The 23,399-nt window shown below is 34.5% G+C and overlaps 1 protein-coding gene across 2 annotated transcripts; it reads left to right on the top strand.

Moving 5' to 3' along the window:
* Positions 1-7,878: 7,878 nt before the first annotated feature.
* Positions 7,879-13,381, top strand: LOC120350021. 2 transcript variants are annotated; one of them, XM_039421982.1, is made up of 3 exons: positions 7,879-8,827; positions 10,353-10,460; positions 11,538-13,381. In XM_039421982.1, the coding sequence occupies exons 1-3, from the start codon at positions 8,721-8,723 to the stop codon at positions 11,695-11,697; spliced, it is 375 nt and encodes a 124-aa protein (XP_039277916.1). In that variant the 5' UTR covers positions 7,879-8,720; the 3' UTR covers positions 11,698-13,381. The 2 variants fall into 2 exon arrangements, with proteins under 2 accessions (XP_039277916.1, XP_039277915.1); XM_039421981.1 differs by lacking the exon at positions 7,879-8,827 and having other exon boundaries at positions 9,134-10,460.
* The last annotated feature ends 10,018 nt before the right edge of the window (positions 13,382-23,399 follow it).

Below are 23,399 nucleotides of genomic sequence, written 5' to 3'. Positions count from 1 at the left end.
AGACTGATCGTTGCAATTTTATGAGAAATAATGTCAATAGAAAACAACACAATCGCTCACTCAAGTAATTGTACTTCCAATTGAAGATTATTAATGTCTATTATATTATCATTGTAAGGAAGGAAGCCTTCTATTGAAATATTTGTCTGGATTTCCTTGAGATTTTCTTTCTGCATTCAACAACTTTTCACGATTATTGAAAATAAGTCTGTCAAGAAGAGACTTCATGCTTTGAGTAATATGTACTCTACCTATACTCTAGTATACCATAGTCTTCTTATCTCTTACCTCTAAGATCTTCTCTCTTTTTAGTATATTATTAGTAAAAATAATTCTGTCAAGAACAGAGTTCAGGCTTTGCGTATACTATGTACTCTACCACCTATACTCCAGTATATCATACTCTTATTAACTCTTAGATCTTCTCTCTTTTTAGTATCTTCTAGATCACATAAATGAGTGCTGTTATTGGAGTAGGCCTACTAGCTCGTTTAATTCACATAAACTTTTATTAGGACATCTATAATAGGTATAATAAAGGAAAGAATTGGCTTATACTCGTACGGGATAGGAAATTCACGAATGACGCGAATCATCACGTCTGAACTACTGGACTGATGAACTTGAAACTTTGCATATAGATTCTCAATTTATCGAGGATGGTTATAGGCCTATTTTAAATTCTTCAAGATTTCAGTAGGTCAAGTTTTCAGTTTGTCAAGTTTTTAATTAGACCCTTGCGGGGCACGGGTTACCTGCTGCTGCTAGTGATAAAAATATTAAATAATTTTAGGCTACTACTGACTCCCGGTCAACTTCGACTTATATAATAGAATCACTTCCATCAATGGAGCAATACTAACATACGCTTGAGAGTCACATAACACACTCTACTGAAATTTAAACATATATTCATAGTTTTTCTCACGAAGCCGAATGCAGCAGAGCACGTTACACGTCTCTGTTATAATTTTAATTGATATCACGAGAGCCAGCTTATATAAGGCCGATTATGAGCTACTGTTAAACTGACTTTAATCAGACCATTTCGTTCACTTAAGCCACAGTTCAACATCCATTCTCATTGTTTATGTGAGAGACTACGGCGAATTAGGACGACAAGATTATACAATATGCTATTAAAATTGCTTATTATTTATCAAGATAAATTTGATGTTTTTTCATGGATCGTAACGTTGAGTGACGTTGTGAGATTTGCTACATACTACTGTAGGCCTACTGTCATATAAATCATGTATGCAGTGATATTTTGGTTGTCTATTGTTTGGTTGTCCTCGCCATATCAGTCTCTTGTCGTACACAGATTCTCCTTCAAGAATCAAGAATCAAGAATCAAGAATCAAGAATCAAGAATCAAGAATCAAGAATCAAGAATTTTATTGGCCATAAAACAACATTACAAAAATGTAAGCAATAGGCTTCGTCAATAATAAGGTCCTTGGTTTCCCGTTGTAGGGATGGTTGCTTGAGACCAGCTCCGCTAACAAGAAGTGATAATAGCTTCAAAAACACTTTCCGGTGGTTGAAAAACTGCATGTTCATTGATTTCTCATCTTTTCATCACCACTTTTATTCACAACACGCAAATAAATGGTTCGTCATCATCCTTATCCTCAGCGAAAACGGTTTCAATGGTCGTTGAATCGTCCTCCCACTCAAATTTTAACCAGGATATCCTCGTAGATAATACATGGTGTTCGATAAGATAAAACATAGCACAAACCAAAGTTTGTGAGCTAAACAATTGGCGTGCTTTAATATTATAAAACGCAATATATATACAGACTCACTACAAAATCTGCAGTTACTTGTCTTTATTGATTGATTCATACGGGAACGCGGAATTCGCTAACTGGAATTTGGCTAACTGTGGTTGTAGAAGTGACTGGCTAGGAACTCACTGATTCTGTCACAGACAGGATTGGCTAACTCTGGAACCCGCTGTTTCTGGCCAGAGAATTGTGGAGAATTGGAAATGGCTAACTTTGGAAGTCGCTAACTGGCAACTCACTGATTATGACGTCATCGTTTTCACCTTTCTCCTTTCGTCATCGTCTCATCATCCTCATCCACCTCCACCAACCCCTCTACAACCACAAGCTCCTTCTCCTACTCCTACTCCTCCTCCTCCTACTCCTTCACCTCCTCCTCCTCCTCCTTGTCATCATTATCCTCCGGCCAAATTATCATTTCTTTATATAATATTCTAGAGGGTATTGAATATATTGCCATGATTGAATTCTTATTATTGCTGGGGTTCCTGTTCTATTATATGAGTCGTCTATTCATTCTATTATTATTGTTTTGTCATAATAACAAATTATTCTGATTTTATAACTTTGGCATAGCTTTGTACTAATGATAATATCATTGTTGTTATTATTAGTACAAAAGTTATTATATTATTATTATTATTATTATGACATTTAAAACAATAATAATAGAACTATTTTAATGAATTTGAATTCGAATTAATATTGTATAATATTACATCAATAGAATTAATATGATAATAACATTGTTGTTACTATTATATATTCGTTTTAACTCTGTTCTGTAACTATTATTCAGATATTTTTAATTCAATTACATTTATTGAATGAGCGTTAGCGAGTTGACTTGAGCCGCGTTTGGACCGAACCCAGGTAGCACAGAAACGTTGAAATAACGTTACAAACACGTAATACCTTAACGTTGAAAAGACGTTGAAATTCAACGTTGAAAACACGAAAAAATGTCCGCCGTTTCCACGTTATTTTCAACGTTGAATAATAGTTGAAAAAACATTGTAACAACCATTATTTTCAACTATAAATAGACGTTGAAAGCACGTCGTGACAACCATTATTTTCAACTATAAATAGACGTTGAAACACGTCGTGACAACCATTATTTTCAACTATAAATAGACGTTGAAAGCACGTCGTGACAACCATTATTTTCAACTATAAATAGACGTTGAAACACGTCGTGACAACCATTATTTTCAACTATAAATAGACGTTGAATTAGCCATACTTTTGAACCGGTACCTTATCAATTACATGGTAATATTTCTAAAATCATTTGAAAAGAGATGAAAATACGAAATCATATTTCCATTTATTTACATATGATTTCATGTAACAGAAATATTACCGTGCAATGCGGTACATGGTAAGGTGACATTAAAAACACACAATAAAAACCATATTACTTCATCTCTTTTCTGTATAGGGCTACTTTTTATAGAACTAGAAAGAAAAATAAAAATCTCAGTACCCTTTTTGAATTATTTAATCACTATTATTTAAATCATTCAAAAGGGTACTGAAATTTTCATTTTTCTTTCTATTTCCATATTACTTCAATTTTGATCTACAAAAATAATATGATAAAAGTTTGTTTAAAAAATCTGGTGTGATTACAACCAAATTACCATGGTAATTTAATATACTCTGCAAAGCTCAAAAACATTTTATGTCTGCAAGAAACATACCTAACTTAAAACTATTATTTCAAGAATTCAGCAGTTGTTTAAAAATCTTGAATTTTTAGTATGATAATTTCATCTGTGGTGAGTAAAAATAGCTCAACTCTTTCTAGCAAATAATATAGATCATCTAAATTTTTACTTGACATTAATGCCAGGTTTAAACTATGCCAATTGGCAAAACAATAATAATTGTCTTCTTAAACCGTCAGCTGATGTTGTCAATTAGTTTTTATTTAGCCTTGCCTAGATGATGGTTTTAGAATTAAAAGATTCAATTGATAATTTACACCAGCTGTACATTTCAGAAGACAATATTATTGTCTTGCCAATTGGCATCGTATAAACCCCCCTACATTTTAGTTTTCAGGTATGATGATTGTTTGTGATTTATGTAATAGCCAAACAAATATTTTATTACAGTGTTTCAATAGAAAGGAACTTTCAAAATAACTTTCCACTTTCATTTCATAATACTTTAATATTTTATTAAATATTTGTGTAAAATAAATATAAATATAAACATAAATATTAATGTGTTTAAATATTTTATTTTATACCTTGATATTTTTAATTACCGACAAAATTAGATTGTTTTTTTTCTCCACTGAAAATACTCTGACCTCGCATATTTTAGCCAATCCTTAATAGCGTCTTCAATTTGGGTCTTAATGCCCACAGTCGACCCACAAGATTGTTTGATAGAATCTGAAACATAAGGTAATATAAATTTTAATGAGAAATTCTATAAATATGAAGGCAGATGAAATTTTGCCACCACATAGGAGTTATTATTTGATACAGGTGTTGCATGGTTAAAAGGGACAAAAGGGATAAAGGGACAAGTACAAAAATTTTTCTCAAGTGCACATCTAATATTTTGTTATACACATTGATATTTTGAATCACAAGGCGAGGTGATGACTGTTTTTTAGATATTCGTTCAAACATTCAAATTGACTAAGAATAAAGTAAGAATATTGGGTTTCCAAATTTTGTAGCATAGACGAATTTTAACTTGAAATACTCCTCTTTCATTAGGCCTATAGAACTAAACAAATAAGGCTCTATTAAAAACGGTAAAAAAGTTATTTTTAGATTTATGAGTAAAATGTAATAGTTACTGTAGGTACATACTTAGTTTTATGAAAAACAAAACAGTTGTATGCCAATATTTTAACCATTTTTTATTGGCCTACTAAATTTTGTAAACCTAGACCAAAAGTTAAAATCACAATGAAATTAATCAAAAATATCCTTGACATATGAGTTGTGAACATTCATAAATTAATTGGAAATTAAATTTTAAAATGAACAAGTTCAAGATAAATTTCATCACCATGGAATGACAATATTTGGAAAATGTTAATATTTATGAGGTGAACTCCGGGCACCCGTTTCCAATTTCTTGGATCACCGAGTTAATTACCGGTACTGAACTTGTTAAAAGCAATCACTTTGATGTTAGCCTACATAGACAATTTATTAGTGCCATAGCAACAGACTTCCATTTTTTGCAGGTTAAATTGGGTTATGTTTTAAAAATTTATATTTTTCATTATATTATTAAGTTTCATTCAATTTCTCAACACAAGCAGTCCTGTGACAAAAACAATACATAGATAGCATAATGAAAATATTTGTGTAGAAATCAAAGTAATTGTAATTTATTTGGAAGTTAAGTAGTAGGCTACATGTACATTACTTAAAACCAAGCTTATTGTATTATATTAATTTTTAATATATTAAATTAGAGCCCACTAATTTAACAAATATACCTAACCCTAACCTCGAATGTAAACAAGTGTAGGCTAAATAACACACAATATTTGTTTTCAAGTTTAGACAATAAATCACCAAACAATCTCATTTTTTAAATAAAAATAATAAATTAAAGAAACTTACCAAGTCAAAGTGGAATGGGTAGACACTTCTAAAAGAGTTCACAGCTTTCATCAACGTGATGAAAATAATTCTAACCATGAAATGGCGTCGATCGGTCGTTGACGAAAGTTGCTAGATCCGTTTTTGTAAGGACTACATACTGTAGCGCTGTGAGTGGTGGAATTGGAAGCTCGTTTTCAACGTGTTTTTAACGAGAGATCAACCGTTGAAAACAACGTTGTATTTAAAACGTTGAAAAATTCAACCGCTAACGGTTATTCGACCTCAACAACCAAATTTCAACGTTGGAAACACGTAGGTGTGCTACCTGGGAAGTTATTGACAAAATTCTAACCTAATCTCTATACAGAGTGTCTACTGAATCAGGCTCAGGAAATTCCCGTACATTCCCCGTATATTTCACGTTCTTCCCGGTTTTCCTTGCTGGTTGAAACACATGTTTTATTGGAAGAATATAATATTCTCAAATAACAATCTCAAAAGTGCAAAAGTATGTTATTCATCAAAATGTAGCACCATTATACGATTATAACTATGTATTCTGAATAATACAAAAAAGGCAATTTAGAAGAAAAATCGAAACTCGCTAATCTACCCTTTACCCTTTAAAACATTATAGTCCAGTCACTACCGGTATATACATTGGTGTTTGCAATATATATTTTAGTTTGATTTTTCAATAAATCGTTTGGATACATAGGAGAATTCTAGAGTCTAGAACCAATATTTCATGCAAAATTTTCAATATCCTCTAATTGTCACAATTTAAATGTACAATTCAAAATCCCTCTTGGCGTAATTTTGTGCTCTTCAACCTGAGACCGGAGAGCGCACAAAATCACGCCCACAGGGATTTTGGATTATACATTTGAATTGTAGCAATCAGAAGATATTGTTGATTGAAAACTAAAATTCATTAAAATTGATTATTTTGTTGAAATTTCACTCGTTTTTGTGACTCAGAACACATTACATATAGATTGATCCCTCACATAGTATATTTTCTACTATTTGATTCAGTACATATCTTGAAATGTATTCGTAACAACTGGTTGAATCAGACTGACTCAAAACAAACCTTTCACATACCAGATTCTGCTAACCATGATAGTATCCTCACTGCAAGCTTTTCTCACTTGAAAACGTTTCATTACTCAGAAGCGAATAGTGTTATCAAATTAGCACCTCCACTCGACAGAAAAGTTCTCTTCCCAAGTTCCCTTGAAAGGCAAAATGTCAAACTATTTGTTAAGGTATTTGATGAGAAAAATGTAGCAGCTTTAAAAGAATGCAACATTCAAAATGAAAATTTTGAAACCCATGGAGAAAATCCATGCTAATTGTGAGCTCATAGAGCATCAAATTCTCTTCAATTTGATGTATAATTCCACACTTTTACGCATTTCCCTACGACTTTTGCAGCAGCTTTATCTAGTGTTGAATATGAAATTTCCAGTTTTGCAACAATTGACCAATTGACAAATGAATTTTGAAGGAGAGTTTTGAACACAATTTTTGACTTTGCAGCGTTGTTGATACTAGTTAGGAGGAGAACATATCAGAAGTCCCCATCCCTACCCCATTTTTTGAAGTGATGAGGGTGATTTAAATGTTGCATTCTTTAGCTTTTTGCTTCCACGCTTATATCTTTGCAACAATGCGTTCAACCAAGATAACTGCTCTAAATTAAGTTTGATAGATTCTCTACAATTCCTGTTGAGTGGAGTTTTGTGATATTTCCAACAGTTTTCGAGAAATCCGGTCTTGAAAGTATGTAATTGTTGGAATAACAGGTTTTCATCAAATTTTTGAATTTTTTTTATTCAAAGTATGGAAGGTATAGAAAAAGTCGTGGAATGAATATTGTAGGAAATTATGTAAGCTTCAATGTTTTATTGTATAGTCATGTCCGTAAGATGTATAGTTTTCGAGTTATATGCAAGAAACCAAAAAATTGTACTTTTGAACCACCACCACCACCCCCTCAGCAAAGTGGGTAGAGATGGGGACTTTCGATATGTTCACCACCTTACTACCCTAAAGAGATCCGCGGGGTCAAAAATTGTCTTCCTAACTTTTCCTTCTATAAACTTTTTTGAGCATTCACTGCCTGGACTAGTACCCGCAATGCAAAAACGCATTCTTCGATGTGTTTATATTTTCATCAATAAATTGTAAATCTCTACGATATGTTTTATTCAATTTGTTCAGCCTCTTCCTCATTTAAGACATCAAATCAAGTCACTGATAAACTGACTGACGCACTGTACAGTTGGCCGAAAACGCTGTGGAGTGTCGTGCAGAGTACAGTTCAGTACTGTTCTGAATGTTGCAAATCGATGGAAATAACACTCCTTTATTCCTTGATCAAAACTTTATTATTGACTAGCATGTAACCCGTGCTCGGCAAGGGTCTATTTTAAAACTTGACGTAATGAAAATTTGAAGAATTTAAAACAGGCCTATAACCATCCTCGGTTAATTAAGTATCTATATGCAAAATTTCAAGTTGATCAGTCCAGTAGTTCAGACGTGCGTCAAACATAATTTTCCTATCCTGTACTAATATAAGCCAGCTCTTTACTTTATTATAGTATAGATTGGTGAGCCTGAGAAGATCCTATCCACGTGAGTACGTTTTTTTGGTTGCCAAAACATAGACTAAACCAGACACCTTTTGGGGGAAATTATTCAACTCTACCCACTTTTTCTTGAAATAACAATGATCAAGGTTCTTACCAACAAAAATCGATGGCAATTGGAAAATATTTATAAAGGTGTCACTTTTTGTGAGTTATTATATGCTGTAGTATTTATTAAAATATATAGGATATTGAAATTACAGAATCTATTCCAGTGAACTTAATTAGTTGGTGAAATTAATATTATTAGTTTAAACATAACAAAGTGATTATAATTTTAAAAGAAAATAATTGTCATGATACTTGGTTCTTGGTCAAAAATATTTTTATATTGAAATTTATCCAATCATTAATTTTTCAGAAATGATTATATTTGCATTAAACATTATTTATCGATTCCTAATGTATTATTCATGACAATGAATTGTTCAAAATATAGATTATCAGAGGAGGCCTGTACTGTATTAATATTCGCGAAAGAATTCTCATGTTTTCCAATTGTGATGGATAGCCAAAATTGGACCGCTAGCTGCACGGCGAATTTTAATCGAGGGCTCTGATTGGCTGAAAAGTTCAGCGTTCGGCGAACGGCATGGAGAATGGTTAAGAGAGCGGCTAGAGGGACGTCGAACGGTTCGGAGAACTTCGCGGCTGTCGTTTAACAGCTGAGTTTAAAAACTATGAAACATAATATGGCTAATGTTCGCTGCAGGGCGGATTGTACGATTCGCTACGCTGTTCGAGCTTCGGTTCGGCATGTGTGGAAATACCTTTATATCCATTTGAGGTAGAGTTCAGTATCTGGTGTAGGTATTATCGATGTTGAAATTATTGATAGTGAATCAAATTACACATATGTTTTTCAGAACCAAAAATGTTATGTTTAATAATTAGTCCAATCAATATTATATAGACAAGCAATAATAGACATGACAAAGGGTATGTGCTTTCAATATAATAATCTAGTTCTGATTTTTCAATATATTGTTTGGATACATAAGAGAAGTCCAGAACCAATTTTTGCATGCAAAATTTCCTTATGCTAGATACAGAATGGCCCAAACACCTCGTATTTTCGGCTTACTTTCTAGTTTTCAGCTTATTTCCGCCAAATCCAGTCGTCGGACAGTTAAATTTGCTCTCGCCTTTTTTCAGATTATAAAATTCTGAATAAAATGAAATCACTTGGAGCTCTTTATATATTGACAAACTTAGATTTCAGAGCTCCTCTACATAACTTTTTGAACATTGACCTGTTAATACGATTGTTATCAGAAATTATACTAAAAACGTTGCATCCTGATTCAGTCAACAACTCTAAGATTTGTAGAGTGAGATCATATAACTGATCTCCTGTTAAATTTTTACAAGGAGATAAGCCTACAACATAACAGAGAGGATACCATGAATGTTTGTATAGTTGTTGCTAAATTGCATGAATTTTCATTTGATTGAACAGCTAAACCTTCGAATTTTCTACCTTTATAATATGTTATTTCGGGCTTGACATAGATTTAGTCAATCCACAATATTACTTTTGTGTATAGCTGGAAGCCATATTTCAGCCCCATTTAAGTCCTTGGGGAACGAAAATACTGATACCTTAGATAATCTATCATAATTGCTTCTAAAGCCTGGTACACAGCATATATAAGGCATGATTAACTGCACTGCACATAATCACCGATGCATTACCCACATGAGCTAACGCTTGGAACTGAGCGAGTCGATGCTATTTTAGTTCATACGGAGCTCAAAAATTCAATTGGGGTAGTATCAATTATTAAATGGAGGTTTCAACGTATCTATTTCAGTGGGGGAATACGGGAATCCCCGGGACACAGTCCGACAAGTCTTGTGACCTACCATTACCCAAAGTGGTAGGGGAAGAGCACGGCCAGTTCATCTAGAGTGTCCTTGCTTGAATGGTTCTGATGGCGTGATGACAATTTTCACCTAACACGGTTCTCCCATTTATGCTAATGTGGAGGATAATCTAAGTAGTGTTTTTTGTAATTAGTATTGTATCCTAATTCAGTAGTGGAGGAAGTAGTGTGTTTAGTTCGGTTCAGAGGTCACATGTAATAATTATTTTCTATACAGTACCTAATGGCATTAAGGGAGATTCCCGGGGTACGTCGTGGTGCGACACTTTTCACTTGCAACGATGGTTTCTATTACCAGTATATTAGCATATCAAGGGTGAAAACACATTACCGTTGCTACTTAAACACGTGTAGAGCTAGGATTTGGGTTGAACATAGAAGTAAAAACATTACAAATAATGAAAATTTCCCTTGCCATAATCACAGCCCAGATCCTCTGCTAGAAGCTAAGCATGTGCTACGAGAAGCAATATTTCAGCGGGCCGAACGTGAATCAACACAGCTGAAAAGGATTTTTGACGAGGAGTGCAATAAGTAAGTTTATCAATAAAATTCAATACTTTAATTAACTATATATTAATAATCAAACGGGACCTACAATGCAAATAATGTTTGCCTAAAGTTAATAAATCTATGAACGGAAATTTCAAAAATTGTATTGTTCCAAAGTATTTGAATCAATTACCACTCCATATTTAATCAGCGAATAGCCTGAATTTGTTTTCAATACAACTCAAAAATTGGATTTTCTCATTCCAGGATCTGAAATTATCAACTTGTGACTTATTATGATATGAATAAATTTGTAATTTCTTCTATTATTTTGTTTTGTTACATAGAGTCATGACTATTGTATTAGTTTCAGAATAATATTATTTCTAAAACTTGGATTTTACAGTTGGGTTCTGGGTACTCATAAGCGTTAAGTTAGTTTTCGGTTATGTTTGGCTTTCAACCTGTTTCTCATGGAATCTATTATTTTTTATTGAGTGTAATCAATGTGTTAATAGTTAATACTGTATTTCACTAGGTTATCCCGGGTCGCACGAACGTGCGACTTTATTAAACTCTTCTTTTTCTTCCGCTTCTTCCTCTTTCTTCATTTTCTTTTCATTTTTATTCTTCTCTTTATTCTACTACTCCTTCCTCTTCTTCTTCTTCTTCTTCTTCTGTTTCTTCTTCTTTTTCCTCTTCTTATTTTTCTTCTTCTTCTTCTTCTCCTTCTTCTTCTTCTCCTTCTTCTTCTTCTTCTTCTTCTTCTTCTTCTCCTTCTTCTTCTTCTCCTTCTCCTTCTTCTTCTCCTTCCTCTTCTCCTTCTCCACACAATGGGTGTTTACATTTAAAATATTCGAGTTACAAACCCTAAGTCACCCCCTTATGAGGGGTTGAAATTCAGTTGTGCGTAAAAAGGTAGAGTATTTGACCAATAATTTATCTTGAAAGTTACAGTATTATATCTACAACTGTCTCCAACTTATTGGAGGGTTCCCATACATATGACTCACTCTGTATAATGTAAACATTAAGGAACGTTTATAGTTTAAAATCTATTCAATACAACTAAGAAACTCAAGGGTCCACCAACTCTACCATAAAATCTTTCAATTTCAGAGTTTCCAGTGAAGTAGCCCAAAGTTTGGCCTTTGGAACAATCGAATCATCGATGCGGAAATGTAGAAAATTGAATTTTCCGAGACTTCCAACTTCTGCCATCGATTTTGCTGATATGTTGAAGGCAGAGGAGTGGGCTAGATTCTCAGAAACAGAATAGAAAGATCTATTGTTGTTGAACTGAAGTTTTTACACTCAACACTATAATGGCTGCAACAATCGTGGGGAGATGCGTAAAATAATGAAAAGATTCATGAGATTGAAGAGAATAAGGTGCTCTATAGGCTCATGATTGGCACAGATTTTTTCATTCAATCGTGGAAAAGTTATAAGGCCAAAAAGATGAAAAAATCTGAGCCGGAAGGGTTTCTTCAAAAATGTGACTCCTTCAAGAGCTCAAATCTAGAAAACTATGAGATATATGGAAGAATGTTAAGGATGAAACTTTAATTTTGTAATTGACAAAAATTTCCGAGAGACGAATTTGTTTAAGATATATGCAAAAAAAAAAACAGAATATGGAACTTTTAAATAACCCCCACCCACTTAACACAGGGGGTAGGAGTGAGGACTTTTGTAATGTTTACCTACTTACTATCCTTAAAAGTGTTGTGGGGTCAAAAATTGTATTCCAAACGTTTCCTTCTATAATCTTTCGTTGACTGGACTAGTATTGAATTACACAAATGTGTTATAGTTTGCATCGTCTGTTGTTTTATGATGTAACGAGTTTTTTTTTGTGGGGGGGGGGAGTAGGCAGGGAATCGACCTTCACTAGATTAGTTTGTATTTTTGAATGCTGAAAACTCTGTTATATACAGATCATTTTCAAACAAATTTCCCCTTATGATTGCATAGGCTACATTCACTTTTCAGGTGTTGGATTGCATAAATGCATAGTGGAAAGTTCTATTCTTGTAGCAATTCATTTTCGGAAAATTATGCCATACTAAAAATTCTACTGTGAACGGATATGGGTATACTAGATACTCTTATGAGAGACTACATTGAGTCCATAAGTCATCTTGACTGAGACTCTGAGTCAGTAATGTTATATGACAATATTATATTTATTTGTTTGAAAATGTTTATTTTTTATTTTATAACAAAGTTATATAATTTTTTGTAACTTTTGTGATATAAAATTGTTTTATAACAGTTAAATAGTATAAAGGAGGCTTAATCAAAACACTGATTCTTCAAAATTTATAGTATTTTTTTCTTTTTTGCCTCCTTTCAATCCTGATTCCTGAGGTATGGAAGTATTGCAGCATTTCAAACTATTATTGGGTGATTGAAAATGTTATATTCATTATTTAAGTTTCATCCAATACAAATACTTGGTTCAACAATCAAATAATCAAGTTGAACAACTCTTAACGGGAGAAAATAATGGTTTTCGGCATAATATTATGCCTGTTATTTCAATAACCATCAAAGTTACTAACCTCTTACTAGTTTTATTGGATTTATCAGAAAGTTTTACATAAGATCCAATCATTTATATACCGAAATAAGCTACCAAAAAATATACGAGCTTAGTGTGCCGCAATCTGTTATCCGTCCCAGTGTGAAAGAGTGAACAGGACCGAGTGCGAGGGAATGAGTAGCAGACGAAACAGACGATGACGTAGTAATCAGTGGATCCTGAGTTAGCCAGTTCCGGACTTAGCCATTTCTGTCGACTGCTGTTGAAAAGAGGGAGAGTCAGTGAATTCTCAGTCAACGAATTCCGGTCGATGCATAAACAACCACTTCCACAGTTAGTCAATGCCGATCAGCGCAGTTAAGTTTCATATGGCAGATTTAACATTGAGTCAGCGAGTTCCGAGTTAGCCAATTGTAGCGACCCATTCTCTCTCTGCTCCTTGCAACTTCTCTCTTCCACCCCATCCTGCCTCTCATCCCAGTCTCTCTCTCGGTCTTCTCTCGTCCTCTCTCTCCTCTCTCTATCTTTTATTTCGAGTGAGTAAACGTGTGTCAGTTCGGCTCCGTCTTCTAACAGATATTTCGTAGGGTTATACAGTTCAATTCACTTCAAATTATACATCTAGTTATTCAGTTTCTCGAGCTTAATTCAATAGTGAAATTATATTTTTGATTAACTCACACTCTTTTTATTTATCTTGAAAAAACATTCCTAAATCTTCAGTTCACCTTCTCGCCTATAAAAGTGTAAATCCACCTAACGGTACACGATGGTTCGACCGAATAGAGGCACACCGAAGAATGAGGTCAATGCTCCGAAGCCAGCTATTTCTGGAGCATTGTCCGAAGAGACCCTCCTCATTATTCGACAGCAAATCGAAGAGTCTGTCCACAGTGCTGTATCAATGGCTGTGAAATCTATTTTCGAGGAACTTCAGGCATTGAAGGAGGAGAACAAACAGCTGCACGATAGAATTCGTGAGCTGGAGGTGTCTTGTCACCTGAAGGTCGACGACCTCGAGCAATATGGGCGCCGACATTCTATACGTATTTTTGGGATCCCGGAGAGTGACAAAGAAGACACGGACCTGCTGGCGCTCGATGTCTTTAACAAGAAGCTGAACGTGCCCGTGACTTTGGCGGATGTCAACCGCTCGCATCGCGTTGGAAGGCGTCAACCACCTCAACAAGGGCAAGCTAAACCCAAGGACCGACCCATCATAGTTCGACTCTGCAGCTACCGGACCAGGAAGATGATCTTCGACGCTAAGAGGAAGCTGAAGGGTTCCGGCGTCACCATTCGCGAGGATCTGACTGCGGAGCGCCTCAAGATCCTCAACGCTGCGGCCGACCGTCATGGGCATAGGAATGTCTGGTCATCGGACGGGAGGATCAAGATCTCTATCGGCGAGGGAGGATCCAAGAGGGTCCACACAGTCGAGAGGATGACCGACCTTCAAAAAATAAAGGTAAATTAAATCATTTCAGGATTCGATTACTAAGGTGCCCTTCACTACAAAATAGGAAATTCGTATAAAAACATTTCACAATAGATATACCTTGGCATTTTTCATGAGCTGGCTTTCTGTTCTATAAATGAATCTTTCCACTGCTATTTATGATTATGTATGAGGCAATTATTTCAAACTAAGGAGATCCACATTTGTTAATACTGATTAATAATTTATCTTGATATTAATTCCCAAAACTACGTTCAATGCATCAACTACTATACTCCAGAGGGTACTTAGAGAATCATTATCTCTATTCTTACTAATAATTATTACATCTCTTACCAAAATTATTCCATAATTAATAATTTTCGAAATGCTGAATTTCAAATAAATTGGATGATTAACATACGTTATAGATATGGATGTAATCTATAGGTAAAGATAGTAATCTCTTCTATATTAGGTGTACATAATGATATCTCCTACTGTTGCCACAGCTCGAGCAATAGAAGCAAATGTGTGAAGAATTATTGATAGAACGGAGGGGTGGGTAGTCTGTTCATATGCTTATATAGGGGCTGTGTTTCATTTAATGTTATCTTAGACATTCATCACTAAAATATTACAGTTCTCAATTTACTACTTTTATTGTTATTGCAACTCCCAATAGTTAATTATACTTCTAATACTATATAATATTTTTCACACTTCACCGTTCAATCCTATTTAAAACTCATCTAAAATAATCTAGCACTTTCTCCATCGTCTCCTCTACTTCTTATTTTTCTTTCTAATTTCTCTTCTTGATCTTATATTTATAATGATTACTTGAATATTGTTGTTTGCGATGATGATTATTATTCTTTTCTATTCTTCTTCTTCTTCTTCGTCTTCTTCTTCTTCTTCTTCTCTTTCTTTTTCTTTTCTTCTTCTTCTTCTTTTCTTCTTCTTCTTCTCTCCTTGATTAATTCAAGATCACAATACGATGTTCTATTTCTTATTCTATAGTTCAGTTTCATAAGTTCTTCTCAATTTGTGCACATTCCTTCTTTCTCTTCTTTTCTTCCCCATTGTTATCATTATTTTCCCTGTGATTTTTTCACTAGCTATCCAGCATGTTCAAATGTTATTTCTCTTTCTATATCTATTTATCTTCCTACCTTTTCTCTTTCTATCTGATTACCTTCTACTAGTATCCATATATTATATTATAATATCCATATATTTATCCATATAATATTCGATTCTTTCCCACATTGAATCATACTATTCCTCTTCAATTTTATGGGGATATTATTCATTATCAGTTGTATTATGTATCTTTTCTCAATTGATAACTTTCTTCAAAGATTTTTCGTTTTTCTGCTGGCTTTTTCTTCTCTTTTTCAGTTTTTACTGGATCCCATTTCGCTCTATCTCCACCATGAACACGATCTTCCACTACTGGATTCCATCTCTCTCTATCTCCACTTGGACTCGATTTTCCACCACTGGATTCCATCTCTCTCTGTCTCCACTTGGACTCGATCTTCCACTACTGGATTCCTTCTCGCTTACCTCCACTTGGACCCGATTCTTCCACTACTGGATACCTACTCGCTCTATCTCCACTTGGACCAGATCTCCCACTACCAGTTCTTCCTCAATCTTCGTCTTATTCACCATTAGGATTATTCATCACCGGAACTCCACACATCTACATCTTATTGTGTTTAGTGAATTTTGTTTTGAACTAGTGCTTTAAATAGTGAAGGGAGCCGAACTGTCAAGGCATGCTGAATGCACTCGAATCAAGAGACTTTTTCATTTAGGTTAAGTTTTATCAGTTTCATCCCCATTTTCCCCGTCATGTGTTGTTCTGAGGTCGGTTCACGATTGGTCTGCTGCTTCCATGATGCCTCTCACTGACACGTCAGCTCGCTCGCCCTCAAGTAGGTATGATTATTTCAATAATAGTAATAATGACGCAGGTATGTTTCTAGCAAATAAGCTCCACTCTTTCAAAAAACTTTTCAAGGCTGCTCACCTTAACGTACAATCCCTCAGTTGCCACATTGATGAACTCAGAGCAATCTTCCGTTTTCAGGACTTCAATATAATCGGAATTTCCGAATCATTTTTGAAGCCTAGTATTTCATCAAATTTTGTTGCATTGCCTGGATATAATCTTTTCCGGAATGATAGATTAAATAAAGCTTGTGGGGGTGTAGCAATTTATGTGAAAGAAGGTATCAAAACAAAAGTTTTAATCACATCTAAACAAGAGTATTGTTCCAGACCAGAGTTTATGCTACTTGAATTATCCTTATCTAGTACTGATAAATTACTCGTTGGTATCTGTTATCGCCCACCAAAAATAGGTCATTTCACAGATTTCGAAAGTGCCTTGCTTTCTCTTATGCCTTGTTATAACCGTATACTAGTTATGGGGGATATGAACACCGACTTGAACATGACAAATCGTAACTTTGACTACTTTCAACTGACTACAATTTTCCAATGCCTAAACATGACTATTTTACCTCTCGATCCAACTCATCATACTAATGAATCAGACACACTCATTGACCTTCTCATTGTTAGTGATCCCAATGAGGTTGTTCAAGCAGGCCAAATCTCAGTCCCAGCTATTTCTAGACATGATTTGATCTACTGTGTACTTTCCCATAAGATACCCAAGCCAGAACAGAAAATTATCACTTATAGAGACTTCAAAAACTTTGATGAAGCCGCCTTCCTGACTGATGTGGCTCAGACTCCATGGCATCAAATTGAAGCATTACCCTCAGTTGATGACATGGTCAAGACTTTCGAGAATTGGACTTTGACTTTGTATGACAAACATGCACCTTATGTGACAAGGAGGATTAATAGAAAACGACGAGTACCGTGGATGACTGAAGACATACTTAAGATGATGGGACGTAGAGACAAAGCACATAGAAAATTTAAAAAGACATTTGACTTGGACAGTTTGATAGAGTATAGGAGCCTTAGAAATAGGGTTAAACAGGAATTACGGAACTCAAAGATTAGGTACTTGAATTCGTTTATGACAAACAATAGACAAGACTCTAAATCACTTTGGCAGGGAATAAAAGAATTCGGGCTTGGCAAAGAGAAATCGAATCCACAAATTGACTTACCATTGAATAATATAAATGACCATTTCGTTTCACACTCTAACCAACGCGACGAAGTTGTCATTGCTAATCACATTGATGATCTTGAAGAGCAGGTTACAAACTTAGATTTACCAATCACTGATCAATTTCATTTCCATCCAATCTCAGAAGAAGACACTTTCAGAGCAATTCAACGTATTCATAGTAATGCTATGGGTGTAGACAAAATTCCTATTAAATTTATCAAGAAGATGTTATTTGCTGTTTTACCAACCATTACATACATTTTCAACAAGTCACTTGAAGAAGGCATTTTCCCTGAAAACTGGAAGTTTGCTCTGGTTCGCCCTCTAAATAAAGTTCCATCACCCAATAAAGTTGAGGATTTTAGACCAATCAGTATTTTACCTGCATTGTCCAAAGTGCTAGAAAGACTCATTCATGCTCAAGTTGTAAAATTTCTAGACAACAATAGTAAGCTTCATAACTTTCAATCAGGCTTTAGAAAATTCCATTCAACTGAGACAGCTCTGCTTCGTGTCACTGATGATATAAGGTTAGCTATGGACCAAAGAAAATGCACCATCCTCACCCTATTTGATTTTTCTAAAGCATTCGATACTGTTGATCATACAGTCCTTCTGAATAAGTTGGCTATTCTTGGTTTCAGTCACAACTCGTTAGTTTGGTTTAAATCCTATCTATTAGGTAGGAAACAATGTGTATCTGTCGGTGACAAAAAGTCAACTTGGAAAAACGTTATGCATGGAGTACCACAAGGTTCAATTTTAGGCCCTCTCCTCTTCACTTTGTATGCTAATGACCTTTCTTCCATTATCAAATTCTCCAGTTTCCATACTTATGCAGACGACCTTCAAATCTATTTAAGCTGTCCCATAACAAAAATTAATGAAACAGTTGGAATAATGAATCAGGATATCAATTCGATAGTGGAATGGACAAAGAAAAATGGCCTTAAGCTTAATCCCATCAAAACACAACCCATTATAATTGGATATTCTCGTCTTATAAACAATATTGACCTTGAATCGATTCACAAAATTAGTGTAGACGGTAATGACATTCCTTACTGTAGCTCAGTTAAAAATTTAGGCATTATTATGAATAATACTCTTGACTGGTCAGAACAAGTGAACAAAACTTGTAAAAAGGTATTCTCAGCCATGCATGCATTGAAGAAAATGCACGATATCCTCCCTAGAAACATTAAATTATTATTGGTTCAATCTCTCATCTTCCCACATTTAATGTATTGTAATTCTGTTCTTAACGATATGCAAGTCACTCTGAATGATAAACTACAGCGTTGCCAAAATTATTGTCTACGTTTCGTCTACTCTCTCCAACGCCATGATCATATCACCCCAGCCCACATTGCTAGTTCAACATTAAAGCTTCCCGATCAGAGGCTTTTTCGAATAGTCAAGCTTGTTAGAGATATCTTGATATACGGTAATCCGAACTATTTTAAAGATGATTTCAAATTTGTCTCTGAAGGTAGGAGGATAGATGCTTCACATACTAGAACCGGAGAAAGTACTTTAAGGATACCCAATCATCGAACTACTATTTTCACAAAATCCTTCTTAGTCAGTGCCTGTCGTGCATGGAATGCACTTCCTGTTTCTATCAGGTCCATCGAGAGCCGAGCGAGCTTCATCCTAACTTTAAAAAAACATCTTTTGGAACAAATGACTGAAACTGTCCGGCCCTAGAACGATCACATGACATCCATCCCCCACCCATCCCACAAATACAAACCTTTAAACCATGTTATAGAACGAATTGTATATATATATATATATATTATATAAACTCATGTTATTTCAATTATCCACTGCATAATGCTGTATATTACTGAAAGTTGATAACCCTGATCTACTTTCAGCCTACTTCATTTTATTAATCAATTATTTGATCTTATCTACCTATATAATTATTTTACTCTATCAATTTTCTGTTTTTTTTTCTCTTTAATATTCATATTGATTAAAACTTTACAATATTTCCATTAATAAATAAATCCTTAGTTTAAATAACGAAATTAACGTTTTGGTAGAGAGTTAGTGGGGAGGATATTTTTAATATTCTTTCCGAAGAATGGACATTGATATGTCCAAAGCTCCGCCAATTTATGTAGATGCATAACAATATGATTATTATCTATAGTTATTATATTACAAACTGCTTTTTCATATCATATACAGTTCAATAATTATTTTCTTAGTCTATATTATGTAAATTCATCTATAATTTTGCTGTATTGTAAGCTATTGTATATAAGTGTATAAGCCAGTATATATTGTAATCTACATAAATAAAGTACTCAATCAATCAATCAATCAATCAATCAATCAAATTTAGATAAGGTTACACATAGTCCAAAATAGGTAAACACTTTAACCGAAACACCGGTCTGTGAGACCAGAGGCAAAATTATTTTTTTTATAGTGGCAAAATTGTGAATCAGAAACTGCTGCCCGCTCTAATACCTTCTCCCCCACTATTCCTCAACATTCTTCAACAATGCTCGTCAGTCCCCAACTCACGGTTATCAAGTAAACATCAATCTATTGAAAACGTACCGGTCTCAGCTACTGGATCTTTCAGATAACGTTCATTTTTTACCGGTCTAGAATACCGGATGTTTCGACTAACAGATATTTTGAGCGTTCAATTTTTTTTCTAATGTTTTTTCTTCATTATTTCGGTATTTATTGACATGTTTTATTTGGAAAACTAATTTTTGTAATTAATTTTAGAAAACGTTGGTTTAGGAAAATTGATGACAATGGATGAGTTATCAACCATACAAGCCCCAGCCTTTGGATCTTGTATCAATAGAATGCTTCACAATGAAGTGTCACAAAATAAACATTCACTTGTCGGAATAGATGATTCCGACCACTATAGATATTTATTAACTTTTCTTGCTAATAAAATAAATGGAGGCTGAAAACGTTTGCTCAAACAAGTTTCTTGGTAACAATGAAAAACATTATTATTTTCAATGATTACCTTTCAGTTTAGCTATAAAGCCTATATTGATAAAATATTTCTCCATGATTATTGTTCTGAGTAGTAACTGATAGTATATCTTACACGGATTTTTGTATTGTGTGTGTTCTTACATCCAACATCATACATTTATCACATATCAATGTTTCCAATTTTTTTTCTATTCTTCCATCACTTAATTTGCAACTAAAATCTATATTATACTTTACAATAATTGCAATTTACCAATGAAAAATATTTAAATTCATATGTAGTAGAAAATATATCAAATATAACACTTTAAGCAAGACCCAGTCTGTGAGACCGGATGTTTTGGTTTAGGTCAGTTCTGACCATGTTTCGGTTAGAGTGTTAATGCCTATTTGGAATATCAGGGTATGAACAGAAAGGTCTCTCAGGTCGATATATACATTTCAGCTCGCTAGCGTCCTTCTACAGCTATATCAATGACTAGCCGTCAGGCTCGCCTCGCTCGCCATATCCGTCTAGCCAGGGGGCGTAGCCCCCTGGACCCCCCCGACTGGATCGTCCAAAAATGAGATCAGCGGGCTGCATTTTTCATTTGAGCATGCTTCATTGAAAAAGGTGAGAAAACGCAGAGAAGCTGAGAAAAACGCTGATTTTGGGCGTATCTTTGATGAAATATTAAAGTCACCTCATCACAAAATTTCTAGACCCTAGCTAAACCTCTGTACCAAATTTGAACATTTTCTGTATATTACTTGATGAAAGAACTGAGAAAACGCAAAAACCCGCTAATTTTGGGCGTATCTTTGTCGTTATTTCAAATTCCTTCTAACACAACATTATTACACCCCAGCTGAGCTTCTGTAGTAAATTTGAACATTTTCTGTTCATTTTTTCTCGATAAAGCTGTGAAAGCGCAAAAAAAACGCTGGAAAAACGCAGATTTTGGGCGTATCTTTGGCGTTATTTCAAATTCTTTCTAACCCAACATTATTACTCCCTATCTCAGCTTCTGTACTAATTTTGAACAATTTCTGTTCATTTGTTCTCGATAAGACTGAGATAAAGCAAAAAAAAAAAAAAAACTGGAAGAACGCTAATTTTGGGCGTATCTTTGGAAAATTTTCCAAATCCGTTCTTAGTGCGCCTCTAAAGGGCCAACTGAACATACCTACCAAATTTTAACGTTTTTAGTCCGGTAGATTCTTAGTTCTGCGAGTGAGTGAGTGAGTCAGTCAGTCAGTGAGTGAGTGCCATTTCGCTGTTATATATATATATATATATATATATATATATATATATATATATATAGACTCCATCATTGCTCAGCTGCTTAGTGGTATCGATCTTCACCGCGACTTACTTGTTCTGTACGCACCTTGAGAAATGTTTTTTATAAATAAGAGTGTAGCAATATTACGAGTTTTCATTTGAGAAAATCTATGCATTCTTGATAGATATTGGAGCAAAAGGCTGTTGTACTTTTCATAACTGAGAAAGATGTGCAGAGAAAGTGATCGCCTTTTGAAATCAGTCACAGGACCTCGATTAAGAAGGATGTAGTCAACGGTGGATTGCAGATTATTCCGTTGCATATCGATCGATTTGTCACGTGGTTAACAATGTTTCTCTCGGCTGAAAGGCGTCCTAGCTTTCCCTCCCACTTTCTGTTTTGGTTTGTTCACTTGTTCGTCTCTGCCTGCGGTTCAATGATTTAATGAAAATGAACCTTCAATTGCAGATGAAACCTGTTGATATGGAATAAAATGCTATTACGGGATGAGGGGTTTCTTCAACGAAACGCCTTGGGTGTATAGTGAGGTCCCACTTTATAATGGCAGTGTTTGGTTAGCAATGGTATTGCTATCCTTGTCTATCATTCAACAAAGCGGATAGCGCTATCTCTTTCTCGCTTTGCTCTGTTGCCAGATCGTCTTTTAACAATGTAGAATTAATAATTAATAAACAAAATATGTCATCTTAATTGTGAAAATTCGTTATTGAATTATTGAAAAATATAAAAATATAATTTCTTGCTCAATAAAATATAATTGATTATTTTTAAACGAGAATTAGCAGCTAATACTACACCAATAAACCTGTATCAGCTACCGTCTATAGGAGGCATTGACAAGACAGAGGATCGGCAACGTTGTTCTCCTATCTTTCTCCACTGCCATTATAACGTGGACCTCACTATAGCTGACGAATGTATAGGAATTAATCACTTGTTTGCATTTCTTGCAACAGTTTTCCACAAACAATGTTTGTAACCTGTTTCATGTATTTCCTTTTGGATTAATTTATTCAATAAAATGAAACTGTCACAAATTAAAAATACTCATTTATTTTAAATATTTGATAACATAGTTCCGATTTTTTACAGTTTACACCATTATCATTCTCTAGTCTCTCTACTTGTGCTAGAGTAGCTAATAGAAATTGATGATGATGTTAAGGTCGTAACTAATTTTATATGAACTAAAGTACTGCAAGAGCTACACTACTTAATAATTTATTTCAATTTTCCTCACTTACGTCATTATCAGTCTCGCTGACTGTTACACAATATTAAACATCTTCAGTTAACTTGTGCTGGAGTGGTTACAGTTACTAGAGATTGATAATGGTATTAAGATCGTAATTAGTTTTCCCATAAACTCAAGAACTACACTACTCCTCAAGAATTCATTTCAATTTCCCTCACTGATGTCATTATCAATATGGCTGATGGTTACACCATTATACATCTCCAGTAAAATTATCCTAGAGTGTCTGCTAAAGATTGATAATGGTGCTAAGGTCTTAACTAGAGTGGCTACTATAGATTGATAATGTTGCTAAGATCG

The sequence above is a fragment of the Nilaparvata lugens genome, chromosome 2, assembly GCF_014356525.2.
Source record: "Nilaparvata lugens isolate BPH chromosome 2, ASM1435652v1, whole genome shotgun sequence".
Taxonomy (NCBI): Eukaryota; Metazoa; Arthropoda; class Insecta; order Hemiptera; family Delphacidae; genus Nilaparvata; species Nilaparvata lugens.
Note: the sequence above shows the minus strand (reverse complement) of the source record. Positions and strands in the feature narration are given on the sequence as shown.